Source organism: Pogona vitticeps, chromosome 2, assembly GCF_051106095.1.
Source record: "Pogona vitticeps strain Pit_001003342236 chromosome 2, PviZW2.1, whole genome shotgun sequence".
NCBI lineage: Eukaryota > Metazoa > Chordata > Lepidosauria > Squamata > Agamidae > Pogona > Pogona vitticeps.
In genome coordinates, this window is record NC_135784.1 from 228,036,110 (window position 1) to 228,061,947 (window position 25,838).

At 41.5% G+C, this 25,838-nt stretch overlaps 1 protein-coding gene across 49 annotated transcripts in view; it reads left to right on the forward strand.

Moving 5' to 3' along the window:
• Nucleotides 1-25,838, forward strand: part of PTPRD (protein tyrosine phosphatase receptor type D) — a 1,767,834-nt gene that overhangs the window by 1,736,482 nt on the left and 5,514 nt on the right. For all 49 annotated transcript variants that reach the window (XM_078384988.1, XM_078384990.1, XM_078384987.1 and 46 more), the window contains 5 exons: nucleotides 111-289; nucleotides 1,529-1,655; nucleotides 7,928-8,053; nucleotides 19,008-19,162; nucleotides 21,231-21,366. In XM_078384988.1, the coding sequence (XP_078241114.1) occupies nucleotides 111-289; nucleotides 1,529-1,655; nucleotides 7,928-8,053; nucleotides 19,008-19,162; nucleotides 21,231-21,366 (723 nt within the window). The remainder of the gene's footprint in view (nucleotides 1-110; nucleotides 290-1,528; nucleotides 1,656-7,927; nucleotides 8,054-19,007; nucleotides 19,163-21,230; nucleotides 21,367-25,838) is intronic.

Genomic DNA, 25,838 nt, shown 5'->3' on the forward strand with positions numbered 1-25,838 from the left:
AGCTTGATAAAAAATATGCTTTTGTAGATGTTCCTTTAGAATAAATGGTAGATGTTCTAATATAATATTTAAAACAGTATTCTAACATGTCTTTTCCCTCTCCTCTGCAGCGGCTAGCCAGCTCTAAAGCTCACACTTCAAGATTCATCAGTGCCAATCTTCCATGTAATAAATTTAAAAATCGCCTTGTTAATATTATGCCATATGAATCCACAAGGATATGTTTGCAGCCTATACGAGGGGTAGAAGGCTCTGATTACATCAATGCCAGTTTTATCGATGGATACAGGTATTCTAAAAAGGACTTTTTTATGATAAAATTATTATTCTTTACTAATTAATTATGATTCAGGAGACAGAATGAGCTAAATTCAATATTAGTAGCAATTGAAAAATAATGGGATTGTTCCATCATAGTTAATAGATTTCAGTGGTTTGTTGACTTCAGTGGGTCTACTAAAGGTGGAAATAGTGTTCAATTTAGGCAGGTTTTAAAAATTATGTTCACTGTTCAGAATCTCAGTCTTGTGGGAACTACTATATTAAAAATTCGTTGCAATATAATTGAGGTACCTGGAGGGTGAATCTGCACTGCAGCTTCTAGCCATGCAGAATTGCTCCAGTCTCTGTAGAACTAATGCTCTTGCAGGAGGAACTGTGCTATGTGCTCCTCTCACTAAGCCTATATTTTCTTTGACATGACACACCCTCTTGGATGGATTGGGAGAGAGACAAAACTGGATCTTTCCCTAAACCTGTTCTCATGTGAAATATTATCAGACCAACAGAGATCTCCCTCTTAAAATGGAAAGTCAAAGAATGACAGTTTGATTCTCCTTTATTCTAATATAAGATATATGGATGTTTCCCCTCATTGTTGTAGTTCTAGAATTTTGGCAGCAAACACATTGTACAGGAAGATGCTATCATAACTAGCAGTAGACTTCTAGCACCTGGTTATTCAAGATGGTAGAAGAGATGTTTACTGTGTTCACTGAACCTTTGTGTTGGGAGCAAGTATTGGCATTTGTCTAGGCAGCCTTGAAATCATGAAGCTTTTCCCAATTCTGATAGTTGTATCTTGGATTCCAGATCGTCCCTCCTTTTGCTTATGTTCTTGAACTATTGAATAAGTTTTTAAAAAGAAGTGCTCTGGAGCTATAAGTCATAAGCCCAATAGGCTATATGACAGTCAGCCTTGAATGCAAAAATGTAGCTGTACCACTAAATGTTTCCTAAGTGCTTTTTGCGACACACCAAATTGAGCTATTAGAGTTGCATTAAAATTTAAATAAGATAAAACCATAAATCACAATATTAACAGAGCAAGTTCTTCCACAAACGTCCAAAAATAAAACAGTGCTTTTGTTTGATTAAACAATCTTTAATATGTTTTTAATGTGCTTACAATCAATAATTTACAGCTGTAAGTTTCTTAGAATGATGCTTCATCACAATATTTACATGCAGCAAGAGAGTCTTTGACTCCCTTTGATTGGTAAATATTTCCTCTTGAATTGAAATCTAGGCAACAGAAAGCCTATATAGCTACGCAGGGACCCTTAGCGGAAACAACGGAAGATTTCTGGAGGATGCTTTGGGAACACAATTCAACCATCGTCGTCATGCTCACTAAGCTACGAGAAATGGGCCGGGTAAGTATGTGGCATGGTTTCAGAAAATAAGTTCCCAAAATTATTTTAACATGAGGACATGCAACAGGCATGAGCAGTTCAGAAAAGTAAAGGCAATTACTTCTCTTGGACCAAATTTGATTGGTGCAGACACAAGTCTTCATCAGAAGAACAGAATAGAAAGTAATCCTGAGGGCAGTATCACATACATGCAGAAAAACTGAAGTATGCACATAACATATATAACATGTCCTACATGAAAACATGATCCAGAGACCTGCAGTTGCTTTGGTTCCTCATCCCTTGGGAAACACACTTGCTATCACTGTATGTGTGTAAGTCATTGCCAGAGTCCCTCAATGAGAACATCAGTGGCAGTAGATTAATTTTCCTGAAAGGTAACTTGCTCATCGCTAGAACTCTTCCCTTGGAATGCACGCAAGGGGTAGACTAGGTGTATTTGTAGGCTTACACGCTCCTCACATAGTGTGGTAGTAGCCTTGTAACAAATAGCAGTTGAGATGTCAAGCTTGTATCATAGCAGTTTCAATTTAGAGTATCAGCAAAGGCTCACAACATACAAAGTGTCGTGCTCATTCACAGAAAAAGAGCAGATTATGGGAAGGCTACATTAGAACACTTCCCATGGAAATTTAGTTTCCTGTGTGCAAGACATTTCTTTGAATTTATTTGAGCATTCCATCTTGCAGTCTGAAAGAGTATAATCCCGATACAGATTTGCCTCCTTATCAGCTGCTTGTAAGTAGTAGGTCAGTGAGGCCTTGCCATCCTCTGCAAGAGCTGGAGTGCTTTTTAAGATACTGGGATGCTATGGCAGAAATCTAACCAGGGGTTACCTGAGAGGCCCTTTTTGTAGAAATGAAGAAAATAAACCACAGATACAGAACAGAACAAGCTAATTATTATATTCTACCATGACTTTAAATGTTGTTTAAAATAATTACAGAAAGTAGTAACAAAAAGGTTTTAATATGACTATCACTGCTAAACAAACAAAAGCACTCAGTTTAGAGTATGGGTCTTCCCTGTCATTATATTTCAGTGCAGGCTTGAAGCTTTGCATTTCACCTACAATTGTAGTCTGATAGCAACATTCAGGTTGGCCAATATCACTAGCAAATATGAATTCTTTAATTGAGCCGTTCTTTCACTGCCTACACCAAAATGGAGCTTGTCACCTAAACATTTATTCCCCTATAGAAGATCTTCCAGTTGTGAGTGCACTTTTGCCTCCCTCAGAGGAGAAAAGACCTAACCTTCCCAACACTAACCATATATTGAATGTTACAAAGACAAAACCAATTATTTACCCTGGTTACTTAGGAAAATGTATACACTGGAACAGACAAGGTATTCATGATCAAGCTGTATAGGTCAGCATACTCCAGAAGACATTGGATGACAACTTGGAAGGTTCTGTACAGCCAGTGCCTCCCTTATGAGTTCAAAAGCACTCTTCTCTGGCACTTGTGATTCATTCCAAAATATAGTTTGCAGAATCTAGGCATTTGTACTCCCTTTCCTGAGCCTTCACAACATTCAGTTGAATGCTTTGCTGCTTTTCCATTACAAATGTTTCATTGAATCTTGGATGTATTCTGTGTAGAAGGAGAGTCCAACATTCATGTTCCAACCCATAGTCTTGTTCTGTAATATGAAACATTTCTTCTAATCTTCATCACAGCTCACTCTAAGAGGATATGCTAAACAAATGGATTCCTCTTGTCATTGCCTTTTATACAATCCTTACACCAACTGCTTATGAAATTGTAGCCTAATCCAGTTAAGAAAGACTGTGGAAATCATCGTTAGCTCAAAGTGGTGTGTATGAAAAAGGGATTTTCAAGAGATTTGGTGGTGTGGTTGTTCTGAAAACCCTATTGCTTGCAGATGCTCTGTATTGAAACAGTTTGAGGAAGAGCATTTTCCAGATGATTTCCCGAGCATCGCTTTGCGTATCACCAAGGGCACTCAACACAGATGAACTTTTAAGAGGCAAATCAGAAACTCATCTCAGCTATAGAAACCATGGGAAATGCTTTCCTGGCCAGACTTAGCAATACATGACAGATGGAATGCTGACAGTGTATCAGCTAAAGCACTTTGTAAATTGGAAGATTTAGGCAAAAAGCAGTACTAGGATTTCCAGGACACTTAAGATGGCAGAATATGGTAAAGGAGAACTTTGGTTTCCCTGGAATACAAGCCAAGGAATACACAAAAGAGCTTTCAAATTATTTTTAAAGTACTGTAAAGGTAGCCCGGTCGATGCATGAGAAGAAAACAAAATCCATAGTACAGCAATACCTTCATTAAGAACAACTAATTAAATTGTTCTTAATAAAAGTATTAAGATATTATGCCAGTGGTGTAAAACAAAAATAGTTGGCAATTGCATAGGCTTTCTTCATGTTGTTGTTTAGTCATTAAGTCGTGTCCGACTCTTTGTGACCCTATGGACCAGAGCACGCCAGGCCCTCCTGTCTTCCACTGCCTCCCAGAGTTTGGTCAAATTCATGTTGGTCGCTTCGGTGACACTGTCCAACCATCTCATCCTCTGTCGACCTCTTGCCTTCACACTTTCCCAACATCAGGGTCTTTTCCAGGGAGTCTTCTCTTTTCATGAGATGGCCAAAGTATTGGAGCCTCCGCTTCAAGATCTGTCCTTTCAGTGAGCACTCAGGGTTGATTTCCTTCAGAACGGATAGGTTTGTTCTCCTTACAGTCCAGGGGACTCTCAAGAGTCTCCTCCAGCACCAAAATTCAACAGCATCAATTCTTCGGCAGTCAGCCTTCTTTATGGTCCAGCTCTCACTTCCATACATCGCTACTGGAAAAACCATAACTTTGACTATGCTGACCTTTGTCAGCATGATGATGTCTCTAATTTTTAAAATGCTGTCTAGGTTTGTCATTGCTTTCCTCCCAAGAAGCAGGCGTCTTTTAATTTTGTGGCTTCTGTCACCATCTGCAATGATCATGGAGCCCAAGACTCAGTATTTCTTTATGACTCAGTAAATAAGAAGTTTTCCTAAGACTGTAGCTGGCATATGGTGCTGTTGACATACAAGGCCCTAAATGGTTTTTGACCTTGATAACCTGGCAGAACACCTCCTTTCAGTGAGATCTGCCCAACCTACCTAATCTTCCCAGGCTAGGTGGTTGAGATCATTGACCCTGAGAGAGGCCTGGAAAGAGAAAATCAGAAATCAGGCATTCTTGGCAGTCACCCCCAACTCTGGAATATTCTCCCACCCAAAATCTGCCTGGCCCCTTCATCAAACTATCTTTGAAAATATGGCTGTTTAGACAGGCTTTTCCAGAAAGCACATCATCGTAGCGTAGGTTTTTTCCCCAGTGCTTATATTATCTGTTTTATCACCTTGCCTTTTAAAAATGGTTTTCATCATCTTGAAGTTATTTGTGTATGTGGTCCAATATGTTTAATTTTGGTTCTGTATAGCAATTATGTTTAGTGCCCTTTAAAGTTTCTGTTTTATCATGCCGTGAACCTCCCAGAGTGGCCTTGAGAGACAGATGGGCAGTATAAAAGTTGAATGAATGGATGAATGATGAAAACCAGGTCGAGCTATACACAAAACAGTCTGAAATCCAGTAGAAAGATAGAATTATAAGTCCATTGAATCAATCAAACTTACATAGATGTTGATTCACTAAATCCCCACTGATCAATGGGCCAGCTCTATGTGTGACTTGCTAATGGATTTCAGCCAGAAAATGAAAGAATGTAATATCAGTCAGCTGAAAAGTCTCACTATTGCAGTTCTACACAAGCTGGAACCTTACAGATTGTGACATTGGGCTTTGGCTTGTCTTGGTAAAATTGCAGTTCCATATCATAGGCTAGATCTTCCCAAACTCTGAGTCAAAACATATTCTTAGGTGGGTTTTAATGTTCATTTCCATTAGCCTTTTTTCTGTTCTTTCACTTGACAGCACATCTTTACTACACTGTGTGGTTCCTGTAAGGGACAGGCTCTCTTACTTTTTCCTTCCCTGTATAGCATACTTAAATTCTTTTCATGTATATGCTGACTAGCCTGTTCTCCCGAAAATAAGACCTAACCTGAAAATAAGCCCTAGTACAGTCGTGCCTCGCTTAACAATTGCCTCGTTTAACAAGGAAATCGCTATATGATTAGGTTTTTGCGATCACAAAATGATGTTTTAAATGGGATTTTTTCATTTAACGATGATCGGTTCCCTGCTTTGGGAACCGATTTTCGCTTTACAATGATCAGCAAACAGCTGATCGTCATGTTTCAAAATGGCCACCAGCTGAAGAAAATGGCCCCCTGCTGTTTTCTAGGACGACTTCCTCACTTTACAGGCACCGAAATGGCCGCCGTATGGAGAATCTTCGTTGGACGAGCAGGTATTCAGCCCATTGGAATCCATTGAACAGTTTTCAATGCGTTTCAATGGGTTTTTTTGTTTCATTTGACGATGTTTTCGCTCTACAGCGATTTCGCTGGAATAAATTAACATTGTCAAGCGAGGCACCACTGTATGATTTTTCAATATGCTTATAATATAAGCCATACCCTAAAAAGAAGCCTGTTAAGTGAAACCCCACCCTCCACCATTGTGCAGCAACTAGAAGAAGGTGACATGTCTATTTGAATAAATGTATACTGTACATAAAATCGAAATAAAACATCCCTTGAAAATAAGCCCTAATGCATTTTTGGAGCAAAAATTAATATAAGACCCTGTTTTATTTTCGGGAAAACATGGTATGTGTGTGTGACTAGTGAAATATAGATCGGACTGTGCTGAAGCCTTGGAGATAGTTCTGGAACACAGAGGATAGACCATTCTGAAGCAGATCCTTGGCTACAACATACTTAGATTCAGAGCGCCTGCAGAAGGCAGACACTGAAATCTATTGCTACAATATTCTAATGTTCTGATTTTTTAAGTCCCTCCCATAAGTTTATGGTCTAAGTAAAACAATTTGAGGGAGAGTTTAAGTAATTATTTTGCATCTTAAAGGGGTTCAGGAAGGGGTTGTATGAAATGAAGCTTCTAAAATTGTCCATCTGTATAGGTGTAGAACTAGAACGACACAGACAGAAAATCAGGTACCCACACACATATCCCTGTAGTGATATTAGAAGCTAAAAGCAATCAATGAATATCTTCAGTATGAGCTACTAATGTGGCATTCTTCTGTTCTACTGGGGTGGAATGTTAGTTTCACAAGGTGGACTGAACTGACAGATGGGCCCAACTGTGCCATTGACACAGGTGTAGCTGTCACCGAATTGGGTTGAACCCACAGTTAATGTCCATCTCTGTTTACAACCAGAACCCATCTGTGCAGGTTCTGAATGCAATAAGAAATTCTGAAAAATCAGGGTTCTCAATCTCATGGAGATGCTCCAGGGTTAAGTACCATTCTCCTCTGCAGAGTCAGTTTCCGCTGGGCTAGCTTGCTCTGTCTGCTCATGCATTTGGATTAACCATTGTACTGAATATCTGAAGATGCCTTTAACTATTCATGCCCAGCAGTATCTCTATACTCAGTGAAAATGATCAGGTGGGCATTTCCTGTCAGACGAATCAAAGGTACAGTATGAACAAGCTGCCACACACTAAGGAAGGTCAGCAGTCGCCCAGGATTAATATGAGCCATTGTTACCATGTCACAATAGCTGTTCTTTTGCAAGAGCCTTTTGCAGGGATCACAGAGGTGTCAGTTTAGGCAATGGTTCAAAATATCTTTAAGATCTGAAGCAAGCAGACCAAGTGTTCTTGGGAAATGAAATTATTCCAACTGTGAATGTGTAAAAGACAAACTAGAATTCACATCACTTTGCACATATAAATATAATAAATTACTTCAATATTCATTTCTGTTTGTACCTGGCTAACAAGATTGATTGTTCTATAACTGTTCTATATGGATATGAAAACTTACAGAGAACGAGGCTTCAGGCACAAGCAGTGCAGGACTGTCAGACTTCCTCTCCTGCAGGAAATCTGCAAGAAGTGTGTGGGGTGAGGGACAGTGCTTAGCATTTCTGCCCACTTCCACTAGAGGAAGCTTGCAGGCTGGGGAACAGAATGTTGGACACGATGATCTTTCAAGATAGTCTGCTTCATCCTGCAGATTTCACATTTTTAGAACAATACAGGACATGGCTTCAAATTGTACCCGTTTTGGAAGGGTTCTTGTCCCACCTAATATCCTTGGAAGGTGGGACAAGGTGGAAATATAAATAACCAGAAATATGTTTCCCCTGCAGGAAAAATGTCATCAATACTGGCCAGCAGAACGCTCAGCCAGGTATCAGTACTTTGTGGTGGACCCCATGGCAGAGTACAACATGCCACAGTATATCCTAAGAGAATTCAAGGTCACTGATGCCAGGGTAAGTACGTTTTTCATTTTCTTATGCTTCAGTGTTAATCATCTTTGGCCCACTTATTTACAGTGGACCCTTGACTTACAGACGGCTTGACTTACAGACTTTTTGAGTTACAGACTTCTCTGGCCACAAAATTTAGGTTTGACTTGCAGCCTGAGAATTGACTTACAGACCAGAAAAAAACCAAAATGGAACAAAAACGGCCTGTTACGGGATTAATCGGTTTTCAATGCACTGTAGGTCAATGGAGAGTTGACTTACAGACTTTTTGACTTGAGAACCGCCTTCCAATACAGATTAAGTTCTGAAGTCAAGACCCCACTGTACTAGATACAGGCACTTCTTACTTAACTACAGAGTTCTGTTCCTACAAGTAGGTCATTAGGCAAATTGGTCAATAAGTGAGGAGCAATAATACTGTATACAAGAGTAATAAATCACATGCCATCGAGGAGGGGCATGAGGAAGATGCAAGCAGATATTTACGAGGGTCATAAATCCGAGCCATCATAAAACAGGTAGATCATTACAAGTAAGGAGTCCCTTACTTTTCTCAGAGTTTGGCATCCCAGTGTACTCAGGTAACCAAAGAAAAACCCATGTTGACTAATTAAATATGAATTCTTCAGGGTAACTACATATTCTTAAAGAGTATTTGGGAGTGGGTGTGAGCTGCTGTTGGGTGAGAGTTTTCTCTCCCGGGAAGTCCGTGTTGATGGGAGTATTCTTGCCGATACTGCTCTCCATGAGTTTCCATGGTTAAGTGTGGATTTGTTTTAGATCTCTTAAGTCCTAGCTGATCCCTCTATCCACTACTCCCCACTGAGTACCCTACCCTGTTTCCCCGAAAATAAGACAGGGTCTTAATTTTTTTTCCCCAAAACGCATTAGGGCTTATTTTCAGGGGATGTTTTATTTTACAGTTATGACATCTTCTTCTAGTTGCTGCACAAAGCTGCACAGTGGTGGAGGACAGGGTTTCACTTAACTACGGCTTATTTTGGGGGTAGGGCTTATATTTCGAGCATCCTGAAAAATCATACTAGGGCTTATTTTCAGGTTAGGTCTTATTTTCAGGAAAACAGGGTAGGTATATGCTACCTGTTGTTGTTTAGTCATTTAATCGTGTCCGACTCTTCGTGACCCCATGGATAAGAGCACGCCAGGCCCTCCTGTCTTCTACTGCCTCCCGGAGCTGGGCCAAATTCATGTTGGTTGCTTCGATGACACTGTTCAACCATCTCATCCTCTGTTGTCCCCTTCTGTTGCCATCACACTTTCCCAACATCAGGGTCTTTTCCAGGGAGTCTTCTCTTCTCATGAGATGGCCAAAGTATTGGAGCCTCTGTTTCAGGATCTGTCCTTCCAGTGAACACTCAGGGTTGATTTCCTTCAAAATGGATCGGTTTGTTCTCCTTGCAGTCCAGGGGACTCTCAAGAGTCTCCTCCAGCACCACAGTTCAAAAGCATCAATTCTTCGGCGGTCAGCTTTCTTTATGGTCCAGCTTTCACTTCCGTACGTCACTACAGGAAAAACCATAGCTTTGACTACACGGACTTTTATTGGCAAGGTGATGTCTCTGCTTTTTAAAATGCTGTCAAGGTTTGTCATCACTTTCCTCCCAAGAAGCAGCCATGTTTTAATTTCGTGGCTGCTGTCACCATCTGCAGTTATCATGGAGCCCAAAAAAGTAAAATCTGTCACTACCTCCATATCTTCCCCTTCTATTTGCCAGGAGGTGATGGGACCAGTGGCCATGATCTTAGTTTTTTTGATGTTGAGCTTCAGACCGTTTTTTGCACTCTCCTCTTTCACCCTCATTACAAGCTTCCTTAATTCCTCCTCACTTTCTGCCATCAGAGTGGTATCATCTGCATATCTGACGTTGTTGATATTTCTTCCGGCAATCTTAATTCCGTCTTGGGATTCCTCCAGTCTGGCCTTTCGCATGATGTATACTGCATATAAGTTAAATAAGCAGGGGGACAATTTACAGCCTTGTCGTACTCCTTTCCCAATTTTGAACCAATCAGTGTTTCCGTATCCAGTTCTAACTGTTGCTTCCTGTCCCACGTATAGGTTTCTCAGAAGGTAGATAACAGGTGGTCAGGCACTCCCATTTCTTTAAGGATTTGCTATAGTTTGTTGTGGTCCACACAGTCAAAGGCTTTTGCATAGTCAATGAAGCAGAAGTAGATGTTTTTCTGGAACTCGCTGGCTTTCTCCATAATCCAGCGCATGTTAGCAATTTGGTCTCGAGTTCCTCTGCCCCTTCGAAATCCAGCTTGCACTTCTGGGAGTTCTCGATCCACATAGTGCTGAAGCCTACCTTGGAGGATTTTGAGCATAACCTTGCTAGCGTGTGAAATGAGTGCAATTGTACGGTAGTTGGAGCATTCTTTGGCACTGCCCTTCTTTGGGATTGGGATGTAGACTGATCTTTTCCAGTCCTCTGGCCACTATTGAGTTTTCCAAACTTGCTGGCATATTGAATGTAGCACCTTAACAGCATCATCTTTTAAGATTGTAAATAGTTCAACTGGAATGCCATCACCTCCACTGGCCTTGTTGTTAGCCAGGCTTTCTAAGGCCCACTTGACTTCACTCTTCAGGATGTCTGGCTCAAGGTCAGCAACCACATTATCTGGCTTGTCCGGGATATCCAAATCTTTCTGGTATAATTCCTCTGTGTATTCTTGCCACCGCATCTTGATGTCTTCTGCTTCTCTGAGGTCTCTCCCATTTTTGTCCTTTATCATGTTCATCTTTGCAAAAAATTACTTAAGTATTACTCAAGCCCCTTCGCCACAACAAGGCAGCAATCCATGAATGGGATATGCTACCTAGCAATAACTTAAAAAGAACTACTGACTTGCAACTATTTTGGTCTCTTTTTAATAACTGTGCTTTCACATAGTGCCATTCAAATAATGAAACAAAATATTGAAATGCCACATTATGAGGCATGCAGAATACACTGAGGGGCTGCTTGGCTAATGGGCTTGCTGCACATGAGTGAAATGACACTGACCTTGCATAGGGAGGTGTCTAGCACTTCCTTTAAAAAAAGGGAGCCTTGTTGTCATGATCCCATTCATTCCATAGTTGCCATCTGCACAACAGATCAGGCAGAGCTACTGTTGGCAGAATATTACACATAATAGGAGAAGAACTGAATTGGAAGGAGCCTATAAGGCCATTGAGTTCAACCCCCTGCTTTATGCAGGAATCCAAATTAAACCATCTGACAGATGGACGTCCAGTTTTCTCTTGAATGCCTCCACTGTTCGAGTGCTCACCACCTTCCAAGGTAATTGATTCTATCGGCGTACTGCTCTAACAGAAAGTTTTTCCTGGTGTGCATCCTGAATCTGGCTTCCTGTAACTTGAACCCATTATTTTGTGTCCTGCACTCTGGGATAATCTAGAGCAGGTCCTGCCCTTCTTCTGGGTTATGCTCCACTGATGTTGAGCAGCATATTGTCCCTTGGCTCAAACCATTAAAGGCTTTAGAGGTTAGATACATATTTTGTATCAGTTGCAACACCCAGGAGGTTCTCATATATAGTCTCATACAATGCACTGTGCAGAAATTCAGTTTGAATGCAACCAGTACCTTGGTAACTGTGGCCACGTCTGACCATTCCATGTAGGGCTGCAGAGAGTATACAGTCTTGTAGAATCTTGTAACAGATGACTTGTCAGATGATGAGCCCAAGAGCATCCCCTAAGCTGAACACTTGTTTTTTAAACAAAGTTCACTTGAAGACCAGCTTTACACTATCTGCTGACCTCCTATCCTACACAACCTCAATCTTAATCTTTCTTAGTTTCAGATCCTTGTCCAAGAGTTCCATTCGCTCCCTTGGATTCTTATATAGAAAAGAGAGGCTGAGCTGGAGCCCAGCTTACAAATGACTTCCCCTAGTAATTTAATATAGATATGACAAGACATAGTGGATGAAATAGAGTTCTGTGCCACCTCACAAATCGAAGTCCATGAGTGGAAAGAGCCCAGTAATTCTGCTACCTCTGATCAAAGGAGGAGTGGGGCCAGTGTACATCCCATGCCACTACCAGACAGCCAGAGATACCCAGATCAGTGGTGTCAGACTCTGCTTAGTTTTTGATACCCAACAACTTCAAAAAAAAAGTTTAAAACACATAACATTTTTAAAGAGGAGAAACATTTGTGTTCAAGTTTAATATTTGATCAGCACAAGTTTTATAATGTTTGATGTGCACATTCATTTAACCAGTCCAAAGACCAAGATTATTATTTACCTCAAAACTAGTCACTTTCCTATCTCCCGGGACATTTTTAGGAATTTTCATCACTGAAAGACTGTAAATATGTTGTTGTTTTGCAACAGCCCTTTAGGTCGTGTGAGCTTGAAGGTTAATGTGGTGTGATTTAAAAACTGCAGAGCAAATAGCATTCTTAAGGGAAGCTTGACAAGCTTCCCACATTATAATTTGATTCTTGGCATAGCTTATTCCTCAACACTCTCATCTGTCTGCAGAAAAGAGCTACACGGCCATGACCCTGACTGGCTAATTTTCATTTTGCATTTCTTATCTGAACAGCTAAGTTGGAGCTGATGTAAGATAAATTGTATATAAACATTTTCGTAGACTCTGCACTAGCCATTTTCAAGCTATGATTTGTAGCTTTTCATCCTTGATGGCAGGGTAGACATCTCCATTCTTTGAAGCTCTGCAGCAATAATGTTGATTAGAACAACTTGGCAGATTTCTGGTGCTCACAAGGGACTAAATGACTGTCCAGTTAAAAACTCCAGTTCAACATCCGAAGATTCTAGCCTTTTCTGAGCACAAAAGGGTTCCTACATCTGTTTATTCTCGAAGGCTTTCACGGCCGGGATCTGATGGTTGTTGTAGGTTTTTCGGGCTCATACTCAGTCCATGAGCATGGACTGAGTTCCTACTCCAGTCCTCTAAAGATGCCGGCCACAGAGACTGGCGAAACATCAGGAAGAACAACCTTCAGAACACGGCCAAAGAGCCCGAAAAACGCACAACAACAGTTCCTACATCTGTTGCTGTTATTAAAGGTGGTTTAAATTAAACCTGTTTTAGACACTCAAGAAGGCAGCTAGGAAAGAAAGTTGTCAAACCACAGTTTAAGTACAGAAAACTGGGTTTAGGTGTGTAAAATCTAATAGCAGGGATAGTGGTGACTAGCCTGAGTTAAACACTTATCTCAATTATTTTCAATGGGAGTTACAACAACTTCTTAGATCCCCAGTGGGTTCAGTGTGACTTAAAGCACGTTTAAAAGTCCTTCGTTTCGTTTAGTCGTTTAGTCGTGTCCGATTCTTCGTGACCCCATGGACCAGAGCACGCCAGGCCCTCCTATCTTCCACTGCCTCCCGGAGTTCCGTCAATTTCATGTTGGTTACTTTGCAGACACTGTCCAGCCATCTCATCCTTGGTCGTCCCCTTCTCCTCTTGCCCTCACACTTTCCTAACATCAAGGTCTTTTCCAAGGAGTCTTCTCTTCTCATGAGATGGCCAAAGTACTGGAGCCTCAGCCTCAGGATCTGTCCTTCCAGTGAGCACTCAGGGTTGATTTCCTTCAGAATTGATAGGTTTGTTCTCCTTGCAGTCCAGGGGACTCCTCCAGCACCACAATTCAAAGGCATCAATTCTTCGGCAATCTGCTTTCTTTATGATCCAGCTCTCACATCCATACCTCGCTACAGGAAAAACCATAGCTTTGACTATTCGGACTTTTTTGGCAAGGTGATGTCTCTGCTTTTTAAGATGCTGTCAAGGTTTGTCATCGCTTTCCTCCCCAGAAGTAGGCGTCTTTTAATTTCGTGGCTGCTGTCTCCATCTGCAGTGATCATGGAGCCCAAAAAAGTAAAATCTGTCACTGCCTCCATATCTTCCCCTTCTATTTGACAGGAGGTAATAGGACCAGTGGCCATTATCTTAGTTTTTTTGATGTTGAGCTTCAGGCCGTTTTTTGCACTCTCCTCTTTCACCCTCATTACTAGGTTCTTTAATTCCTCCTCACTTTCTGCCATCAGAGTGGTATCATCTGCATATCTGAGATTGTTGATATTTCTTCCAGCAATCTTAATTCCGGGTTGGGATTCCTCCAGTCCAGCCTTCCACATGATGTATTCTGCATATAAGTTAAATAAGCCCGGGGACAATATGCAGCCTTGTCTTACTCCTTTCCCAATTTTGAACCAATCAGTTGTTCCATATCCAGTTCTAACTGTTGCTTCCTGTCCCACATATAGGTTTCTCAGGAGACAGACAAGGTGGTCAGGCACTCCCATTTCTTTAACGACTTCCCATAGTTTGCTGTGGTCCACACAGTCGAAGGCTTTTGCATAGTCAATGAAGCAGAAGTAGATATTTTTCTGGAACTCTCTGGCTTTCTCCATAATCCAGCGCAGGTTAGCAATTTGGTCTCGAGTTCCTCTTCCCCTTTGGAATCCAGCTTGTACTTCTGGGAGTTCTCGGTCCACATACTGCTGAAGCCTACCTTGTAGGATTTTGAGCATAACCTTGCTAGCGTGTGAAATGAGTGCAATTGTGCGGTAGTTGGAGCATTCTTTGGCACTGCCTTTCTTTGGGATTGGGATGTAGACTGATCTTTTCCAATCCTCTGGCAAATGTGCCCATTATTTGGATGCAGAATTCCCCAAGCATGCATAGAGTATTTGTTTTTACAGTTAAAATCCTAAATATTCTAGAAATGAAATTAAATGAAACCTGTAAGACTAACCAGAGATCTGTGCCTTTGCAACTGCAGTTACACGTATTAGAGTGTCAGCTGCTCTGGCGTTTGCCACCATTGAGTTATAATGTGCGCTGTTCTTTTTGCAGTTGGAGTACAGTGCAAGGCATTTTGTTTTTATCACTGCCAGCCACTACACAGTTAGTGTTAAATATTAGGGAATCTACAGTTACTGAAATGATACACCTTCTGAATACCTGGAGAGTAACATATGAATATAAATTAACAGTATTATTACAAGTAACCCTCTATGTGAGGAATCTGTATTACCATTTTAGAGAACTACTGGGAACATGATCAGCTTAGGATTCCAGGGCTACTTAAGAACGTTGTGGGAATTCAATAGCCTGGCAGATTTTGCAGCCTTAAAATAGTCACAATAGGAAAGTAGGCTAAATTTGTTTGTCCGCTTGCTTTTTAGTTCGTTTGTGATATTTATATTCCACTTTTCACTCAGTACACTTGAATTAAATGTACTCAGGGTTCCTCTTCCCTGGTTTATTCTCTGAGGCAGATTAGGTTGAGAAAAGTTGGCTAACCCAAGGTCACCCAGTGAGTTTCAAGTTCAGTGCAGACTTGAAGCTGGATCTCCCAAGTCCCATACCAACACTCATCAATACGCCCCACTGGAATACCATACTCTTTCATTATATAGAATGGGGGCAAGATTTAACAGGTTCATACATTTTAGCTGCTAGTTGTGTTAGCAATTCTGTGCCTGATTAAGTAACCCATATTCTGAGCCAAGGATGGTTGAATATTTCAGTTTACATAAATTATTTACATTAAGCATTTTGCATAATTCAATTTGCTTCCTCAAGTTAAGGTAAAGAACAAGCTGAGTCTGTGCTCCAACCACTTGTAATTCTTGTGTGCCATTTTAGCTGTGCAGATTTGCCCCATTCCCCAGCAGACACTGCCCACGTAGTCTCAGGCCTATCATTTGCAGTCATAAAGACAAGAAATTTGCCTTTTTGAAAAAAGCTCCAAAAGCAGAAGTTTGCCATGCATTTGAATTCTGCATATAAAACATGGCTGTACTTTTTCTACAGAACTCACCAAGTGCACAAATCCCTGAACTCGGGTTGGGATTTCCTTCTCTCATTGCATACAAAGAACAAGTTTAGCATCCTTATGGTTTTTATTCCTTTTATTCACACAACAATTAAAAATACTAGATGTAGCCTCCTGTAGCAGAATTGGTCGTGGTCTCCTTCAGGTATGACACGTAAAGCGTATAATATCTTTTTCAGCGAAAAATGGTTCCATAGAACATTGTTCTCTACATTATTCCTGTGCTGCAATATGAATTACAGTGCAAAATGTAGGTAGGTCACATAATGGCTTCCCTCGTGCTGCTTTACACTTAACATTGCCTGTAAACTATTGGGGTCAACAAGTTGGAGCAGTTGCACATTACACTCCCACAGCAATGATGTCTGTCAAAAGCACTTCTGTACTGTGCATATTCTCCTCAAAAGATGTTTGATTTTATCCATAGCGACAGGGAGGTGGAAATCCAGATGGTCATCCAGTTCAAAGGACTAGGCAGAAAATGAATTCTGTTAGCTATTTTGTTTGCACAGCTGCCTAAAGGTGTGTGCAGCCACACAGTAAAAATAACAATATTTATTTGTTGCTCTTGCTGTCTAATGATGACATGACTTTGTAACTGAGAGTCAGGTAGAGTTAAACCCTTTGGTAGCTGCTGAGGATCTGATCCAAATTTGTTACTATAATCTTGGCATGCCTTTGATGGCTGCTGTAAGTTCCCATCATTAAATGACGAGACCATTTGTCATGCCAGCAATTTCAGAACAGAGTTGATTTCCAAACAGCTTTTGTTGTCAGCTTTTTAAAAATGCAGATTGTTAAAGTAAGACAGAAATATAATATTGCATTTGCTCTTATTTTGGCTCTTTCATTGCACACAGTGCTGGAATGTCTCATAAGGTGGTAGGTTATTAACCTGAAATGTTTGGGCAGAAACAGGTGTTTCTGCTGATCTTTCAGTTAACAGAATGAGTGCATCACAACCCTAAATATTTTTGCTGGGACACTTGCTTGTAGTGTCACTATCATACTAGAATCAACTGTCATTTGTGATTTCAGCAGCATGTTGCTTAACAAGTGACGTTGTGTGTTGTCCCCAGGTAAATTGGTGGCATTTAAGTGAAAGGCACATTTAATGAATCAAAAAATACTCCTTGGTTGAAGAATATCTCAGATGTCTTTTGCAAAAGGCCAAATAAATGGCTCTTACTGTCTTTTCTCAATTATATACATCATCGTAGTACTTAACCACAACATGCTTTAATCAGACAAAGGGGGAGGTCACTGCCGTTTAAAGTATTTGAGATGAGCAAGATGAGTTGAAGGTTGGTATTAGGGTAAACCAAGCCTGTAATTTTCCCTTGGGCTTTACTGATTGCACAGATTGTAAACACACACCCTTCCCCTGCAGATACGATTGCTGAATGATGTACCTGCAATATTTGAAGGATAATGCAGATGAAGTAGTGGAATAACATGAACCAAGTTGTCATTTTTATTCTGATTTGCTATTTTGAGCAACCTACATTCACCTCCATGTTGAGGCAATTGCAACTGAATGCCTTTGTGGGAGAATAATTTTTTTTTCTTGCCTCCAGCTTCCAAGCTGCTTTATCGGAATTCCCATAATCATTGAAGTTATTCATTGGTTTCATTCTGCACAAAGTGCCATTTTAAAAGATTGGCATCTGGCAATAGCTTTTCCCCTCCTCCTCTCCTGTACAATGCCTCAGTTATTGCTTGCAGGCACAGTGACATAGCATCTGCCATTTCTTCTGCCATGGCAAGAAAGTAGATGTGTTCTGAAAGTACAAGGTATCCAAAAGGCATGAAGGTTAACAGCAATATCTAAATATGTGTCAGTTCTATTAAATGTCACAGTTTATACAAATTGACAGTGTATGAAACCATGCAAGCACAACAGTTGTGATCAAATCCTTTGGTTTTGTGTTACACTGCAGTTTGCACACATATCAGACAGCAAAGGCACTGAACACAAAAGATGCAATATAAGTCTGTCACTGAAGCTTACTGTAGTTTGATGCTTGATGCAAGATAGTTTATTTTCTTGTTGCAATAACACTATTTTTCCCCATGATGATAAGTCATAAGAGACTGGGTATCTTCATTCTGATGTGCTATTTCTTCAGTAGGTCACAGATGGATCTGATAGAGATCAAGCATTATGTAGTCATGTGGACTGGTAAAAAGTGAGAAATTTAGATGTCATCATGAGCATACAAGTGTCCCTGTCACAAAGGGCAATCTTAGACAACCGTTTCAGTCAAAAAGGCCAGGTCTGTAAAGAAACCATTCATCTTTGGCAAATACAAATTGCCTCTAGACAACTGAACAGTAACACTTGTATAAACTGAAAGCAGAGTGTTGCTCTGTTTTTGGCCTCTTAAGCTGTCAATGTGCTTAAAGTGATTAAGGTAGGTTTGTGCAGGTAGCTAAATTGATAAGTCCATCATGTTCATGGACTTGTTCATAAGGCCGGCTAGAATTAAGAGTTCACTTCTAGATCTTCTCTGTAAAGGAGATTTTTTTACTTGGCTTGGTGCTGTATCTCAGCAGTTCCTTGAAGAAGATATGATGGAGCACATTATGCAACACCACTGTCTTCCATGCATTGTGCCATGTGCAAACTCTGGGGCCTTAGGCTGGCTTCTCAGTTTTTTTCCATTTGCAATGCAGATGTGCCAGAGGGGCACCTGCAGCTGGATTTTGTTGATACTGTAGCCATAGCAATGTCTTCCAAAAATATTGTATGAAGGAGGGGTGTACTTAACGGGCTCACAGTTTCCTTGTCCTTCAAGTCTGTTTTTCCAAGATCTAAATGTCAGACAACATCCTCTCCAGCGCAGAGAGTAATTTGAGCTTCACTGTGGTTAATGAAATTGCACTCTTCTGTCACTGTGGTTTTGCTAGCTGCAAACAAGGAAAGAAACACTAGCTTAATCAGCATCGTAGTCAGAAGTGTTTTAAGAAATGATGTATTATCTATTTTTGCTCATTACACACAATTTCATTTTCCTTGCCAGTTTACCTCTTCTTCATTTCCTCCAAATCTCATTTTCTGCCTTACTAAATTTCATGTCCTGTATGTCCATCTTTCATTAAAGGATGGCCAGTCCCGAACTGTAAGGCAGTTCCAGTTCACCGACTGGCCTGAACAAGGAGTGCCAAAGTCAGGGGAAGGATTTATTGACTTCATAGGCCAAGTACATAAAACAAAGGAACAGTTTGGACAGGATGGGCCAATCTCAGTTCACTGTAGGTAAGTAAAAGAAACATGGGTGCCACTGATTTTTTTATTATTATTATTATTTTGTCCTTGATTCAAAACCTAATTTAGGTCACTGAGAATAACGGCAATTTTCAGACATGAAAGGGAATGGAATGATAGCAAAGTAATGCATTGAAGGACAAAACCAAGTAAGAAAGGGTAGAAGGCACTGGCCAAGCATGCCATTGTTACCCAGGGAACTTTCTGTCCAAATCTTACATTAGGACAGAGCTGACAACATGATCTGTGGAAGTCATTACAGGGTCAGCCTCTGTTTTCTTTCCAGGATGTGGAAATTATACTAGTAGAGACCTTTCCTCCTGTGATTCAGATTCCTGATCCTATTCAGGATTCCTGCTGACCAATTTATACAAGGTGCTGGACTCCATGTAGTCTGGTTCTTTTTTAAAGAGTTCTGCATTTATATGTGAATCAACCATACACAAAGGATTTGCAAAGCATTGAACAGTTCCTTCCAGATCATAGACTGTTGTTGTTATGTGACGTCCGGTCACTTCCAAATTACAGCAATTGTCATAGGGTTTTTGAGGCATATGAGATGTTCAAGGAGTGGCTTATTATCCCCACCCCATCCAATGAGTTTCCACGTCTGAGTCAGGATTTGAACCTGAGTGCTTGCTGGGCATTGTGTCCACTACATCACAGTGGTTCTCTAGGATGCAAAAGTTGTGTACGTGAATTGTGAGTCACAAACTGAAGATAATACAAGATACTAGGCCTAATATTATCCTACACAAACAGCAATTATTACATACTCAGGCCCTTGAAGGGTCTGGACACGAAGGCTTGTGAGGAACAATTGAAAGAAACATTAGCTTCAAAAAGAGAAGAGCAAGGGAAGAAAAAAGGTAAAGGTTCCCCTTGACAATTTTTGTCCAGTCGTGTTCGACTCATCCCCGTTTCCAAGCCATAGAGCCAGTGTTTTGTCCGAAGACAATCTTCCGTGGTCACATGGCCAGTGCGACTTAGACACGGAATGCTGTTACCTTCCCACCAAGGTGGTCCCTATTTATCTACTCACATTTACATGCTTTCGAACCGCTAGGTTGGCAGGAGCTGGGACAAAGCGACGGGAGCTCACTCCGTCGCGTGGATTCGATCTTACGACTGCTGGTCTTCTGACCCTGCAGCACAGGCTTCTGCAGTTTAGCCCGCAGTGCCACCACGTCCCTTTAAGGGAAGAATGACGGTCCTAAAATATTTGAAAGGGAAAAGGGGGAACATAGTTGTTTTCCATTGTTGCAGAGGTCAGGACAGAACAAATAGTTAGAAACAGCAGGGAAGCAGGATTCAACTCAAGAATAAGAAAAACATTGTGACCATAGGAACTGTTTCAAGGCAAACTGGGTTTGAAAGAGAAGGACTCTTCTTTGCTAAAGGCATTTAAGAGGAGACTAAACAGCCACTTCTTAAAGATACTGTAGTTGTATCCTGCATTGTAGTCTTGCACTGAACAAGGACTGGACAACATGACTGCAAAATTCCTTATGTTTCTATCTCATTTAGGTCTCCTACAATGATAATCACCCAGTGTTTGTGGGATAAAGATTGGGCAAGGACAGAGTGGCTTTTTCTTCAGTTTGTTTTGGGGCAGTGTATAAAATTCTCAAACAACTAGCTAAAATATAATGTTTTCTCTTTTTAAATAAACTATTTTCTAAATTCTGTTATGGATAATAAAACTAATTTCAGGAAAGTGTTTTATATAAGGAAAACTCTCTGTTCCTAGAGCTGTTTGGATCTTCCTTATAGGTAAAATAACCGTTCACCACTGCCCCTGCCATCCACGGTGCTATTCATGTGTTCAGATTCTGGTGTTCAGGCTGTTCAGGGTTCAGGAAAGCTATGGATGAACAGAAGACACTTGAGACTGTCATAAAATGGTCGTCATGCAATATCACAATCACCATGTAAAATATTTATGGAATAGCCATGGCTATAAGGACATATTTGCAGTTCAGTAGTTAGTCAAAATATTTGCTTTCTTTCTCTCTCTCCCCACCCACCCCTTTCCCCCCTTTGTTTTTGGATGCAACAGTGCGGGTGTTGGAAGGACTGGAGTGTTCATAACCCTGAGCATTGTTTTGGAAAGAATGAGATATGAAGGTGTTGTAGATATTTTCCAGACAGTCAAAATGTTAAGGACGCAACGGCCAGCCATGGTACAAACAGAGGTGAGAAAAACTGCAATTCATATAAAGAAATGGCTACATAAAGAAATGATCAAAACTTTGTTTTATTTAATTGTTAGATTGTATTGTGGGTCAAAAGAGATTCCTGGACTGAATCCTGTGATCATTGCCCACAGCAGGAGCAAGGAATAAGAGTCTGCCAAGGCTACAAGTTGGGGGAGATAGGAAGCGTCCAGAGGAGAGAACTGTGAAACTGAAAACACTTTAAGAAGAAAAGGGAAATAAAGAACAGCAGATTGTAATCTGCTGCATGATTGTGCTGCCAAAGGAGAGCGGTGTGGTAGTGGATTTTAGCAGTACGTCCTTGGGAAAACTGTGCCATTGTATCCATATGCTAAATTCCAAGTAGTCTCGTTCAGGGGTGACCAAAGTGTGCATTGTGTGCTTTGATAACACTTGAGTAGGGCTCAGGGGAAATATGCTAAGCAGCATTTGTACATGATTTCTTGCATGTAGGACAAAGATTGAAAACAGAACCCCAAATTAAGCCTCTAACACACGAAGCATTAGGCAGAGTACCATTCTCTCTGTCATTTTTAATAGGTTGTGTTTGTTTTTGTATGCAAGAGATGGTGTGAGAGTAGGGCATGAGTGTATTTTAACGCCAGAGAAGTATGTAAGTGCTCTCTCTTTTGGGGAACGCCATGGCAGAGATACATGGCAGCTGCTGTGTGGCCTCTGTGTCCTGGATGTGAATAGATGAGTTGTTTGCATCTGCTCTGACAAATGAGATGTGACTTTCTTACTGGATGGAGATTCCCAAGATGGGGGTGGGGGAACATATGCCACCTGCATGGTGTGTGGCAATATTACCATTTGTCTTCTGTGAGTGCCTTCTAGGAGGTGTAGCTGGACCATTCCCTGTTGGAGGGGTATGCAGATTTAGGGGGCAGCTGGCTACTTTGGGGCTGCACTCCCAGGGGTGGTAAAAGTAAAAGGAGGTACGCCAAGATGGCTAATTTGTTACTTTCCTTTATTGTTTGTTATTTGTTTTGAAAATTTGGAGATTTCCCATGTTTCAGGTCTTGAAAAGTAAATGATGTTTAACTTCATCCTTTTCCCCTATTTATTTCTTCAGGTTGATGTATTAAATAAGAATTACAGTGGTGCCTCGACTTACGACCATAATCCGTTCCAGAAGATGGACGTAATTCAAAATGGTTGTAAGTCGAAGCACCATTTCCCATTGAAATGCATGGGAACACTATTAATCGGTTTCAGCATTGAAAAAAAATACCCAAATAATAATAATAAAGCACACAGAAAACCCCATCGGAAGGCGCTGGGGCTTAAAAAAAATAAATAAACAGAGCAAAGCTCCGAAGGCACTGGGGCTGCAAAAAACTAAACAAAACCCAAAAATAAACATCAGAGCAAGTCCCGCGCTGGGACTGCAAAAAAAAAAAAACCACCAAAAAACAACAGAGCACAGAAACATAACCCCCCCAGCCCAAACCCACCCTGCAAAAGCCACCCAGAACAGTTTTTTAAAAGCAGCACCTGCCTTACAAGTCCTAAGCCTCCTCCAATGGCACTTACTGCCCCCGGGGTGGCCATGGCGGAGGGCGAGGCTGGGTGAGCGGCTGGAGCTCCCCGGCCAAGTTCAGCCTCCTGGTGCCGGGATGCTGCTGCAGCCGCAACTTGGGCAACAAGGGGACCAGACCCAATTCCTCCACGCAGAGAGGCGAAGGCAAGCCTGGCCACATGGCTTTCCTTCAGCATCGCCTCCCACTCCAGCACCGGCACCGGCTCAGGTGGAAGCTTAACTCAGAAGTGCTCCAATAGCAAGAGCTGCCAGCCACCCATCCAAGGGATCTCCCCGTGTAAGAAGAGCTGCACAGAAGGGAGCCCTTTTCCAGCTCTTCTCCCCCGACACCCGCTTTGGGTGTGGAAAGCAGCAGCTTTCCTTGCGTAACACAGTTCTGGCTGGCTCTCAAAGGCACCAGAAATTGGGCTTTGGGGGACTGCACAGTCCTGCCGCACGCAACCAGAGCGCAGTCTCTCCACTGTGCTAAGCAATAGCTCCCTCCTTCCGCCTTCCTTTGCTGGCCTCCCGCTGAGAGGAAAAGGAGAAGTGCTTCGACGGCGTGCTGTTGGCAAAGGCAGGAAGTGCCCACCGCCAGAGGGGTAAGAGACGTTACCCTGCCACACTCGCTCTTATCACTCACACACACACACACACAAACACACACATGCCCCTTTTGGCTTGCCTTGAGCTGGGATTTGGAGACTTTGGCGCTCCGGTCCAGGTCGAGGGCGGTGAAGGCGTGCCAGATCGGTTTCAGCAGCTCTTCCTTCAGGCTTCCCATGGCCGCGCGGCTTTCCTTCGGCGGCACCTCCCACTGCAGCGCCGGCACTGGCTCTGATGTCCAGCCAGTGCGGAGGCAGCAGGCAGCACCGGAGGAAGCTGCACGGCCAGGCAAGCACCGCTGCCACCTGACAGGCTCCTCCAGAATACCTGCAGCCACTCTCCTCCACTCCCGTCAGCCCCATTGAGGTGAGTATGGCGAGCCCTCAGAAGTCCCCACAGCCCGTGCCCTGGGGGACGTTAGGGGATTCCTGCTCTAACCATTGGGGCGAACGAGCTACTGCACAAAGAAGCAGCCTCTTCACCACCAACAGTTAGCAATTTGAATTTCCCACCTTTTTCCCTGCCTTTTTTGTTCATAATTGGAAGCTCCGGCCGCAAGTGGAAGCAAAATTTTGCAGCCCGAGTTGGTTGTAAGTTGAAATGGTCGTAAGTAGGGACGTACGTAAGTCAAGGCACCACTGTAATTGAAGATAATTCATTCACTATTTCCTATCTTTATTCAAATATTTAATCACACTCATTTTAAATATCTAGCAACACCATCATAAAAGAATCACAGAGCTGTGATTTTCTGATTAAGACTAATATAAATTTAAATGACGATGCCCACTTAAATTCTTAAATAACAAAAAGATGAGTGTTCTCCAATCAACAGACAAGTTTTAAGAAAGAGGGTAGAAGTTGAAATTTTCCTGCTTTAATTCACAGTGACAAAAATGCTTACTTAGTGCCTTACTGAGGTTCCACTAGATCAGACCTGGGCAAAGTGCAGCCTGAGGGCCACATACGGCCTGCGAGCCACTCCTGTCCGGCCCGCCGGTTGTCGCTCCAGTCCAGTGTTCAAGCACTTGTTCAAGCCCAAGACAGACTGGATTTCTCTCACTGAACAAGCTGAACACCAAAACCATTTATAGCTTTTTGTATAAAGTTGATCAGTTGCTTATCTTTTATTTTTAAGTAAAGTTGGTTCGGCCCCCGAACACAGTTCAGATTTTTCATGTGGCCCCCTATAGAAATTAATTGCCCACCCCTGCACTAGATTGAGTAGTCTTTCACCAAATTTTAGTGACGAACAGAAACTTTTTAGAAATCATTTTTGTGTGGAGCACTAGGAAACAAAAGAGTTCGGGGGAATGTGAACCCACATATCTCAGTTTGTCCACTCTTCCCCTCTCCACTTCTTATCAGCGCTTCAAGATGGGGTGTCATCAACTCCTTCCCTTACCATTTGTGTGGTTATCCAGATATGTAAAACTTTTCAGAAACTTTAAAGCCATGGTGGAAAGTGGGATTTTTTTTTCACATGAAATTTGAGACATACTTGTCATTTTAGAAAAACCTGAAATACATGTAATGCTTTCAGATCCAACCTACACTTATTTTTCTTCTTTATCAAAATAATTTTATTTAAATGTATTTATTTAAAACATTTTTATCCTGCCTTTCTCCTTAAAAGGATCCAAAGCACAATTTATGTTTCATTGATAACTTACTTAGCATGTAAATTGTATTGTTTGTCATATTTATACATATGACATAGATGCAGGCCTTAGTTTTAGTGCCAAGTGCTGAAGAAACAGCAGGAAATCAGTGCGACATACACACTGCAGTGCACAAGCTATGGAGTTTCCCTTCTATGCCCTCTTCATTAAGATGGGACCATTCATTAGAAGCAGAAATACATACTATATTTAGTGTTGTATGTTTATACTGTAGAACATAATATGCACAACAATTACAGTTCTCTAATTCTGCAGACTTACATACAAATCTCCCTGTTATGTAGTTCCGGGCATTTTTGAGTGAGTAAAGCCTTATCTTAAAAATCATGTCACTCATTTTGAAATATTTCATCAGAGAGTTTATCTCCATAGTTTTCTATTTCCCTCCCATGTTTCTGGTCTTTCTGCTGGAAAAACTGAAAATTTGTTCGGGGGTGGTGGTGTATATATTTTACTTTAGTATTTTTTGCCTCAGGGCTTCACAACTCCAGGATTATCTGCTTTTCATTTGCTTCATTACTGCAGCAGCACTCCAAAGATTTGTTTCACTTGCCTTGCTTGGAAATGAAGCAAAGTCCTTTCTTTCTGAGAAGCAAAGACCTGAGGGAAGCATGCGGCTGGAAGGCAAAAAGGGGCACAGG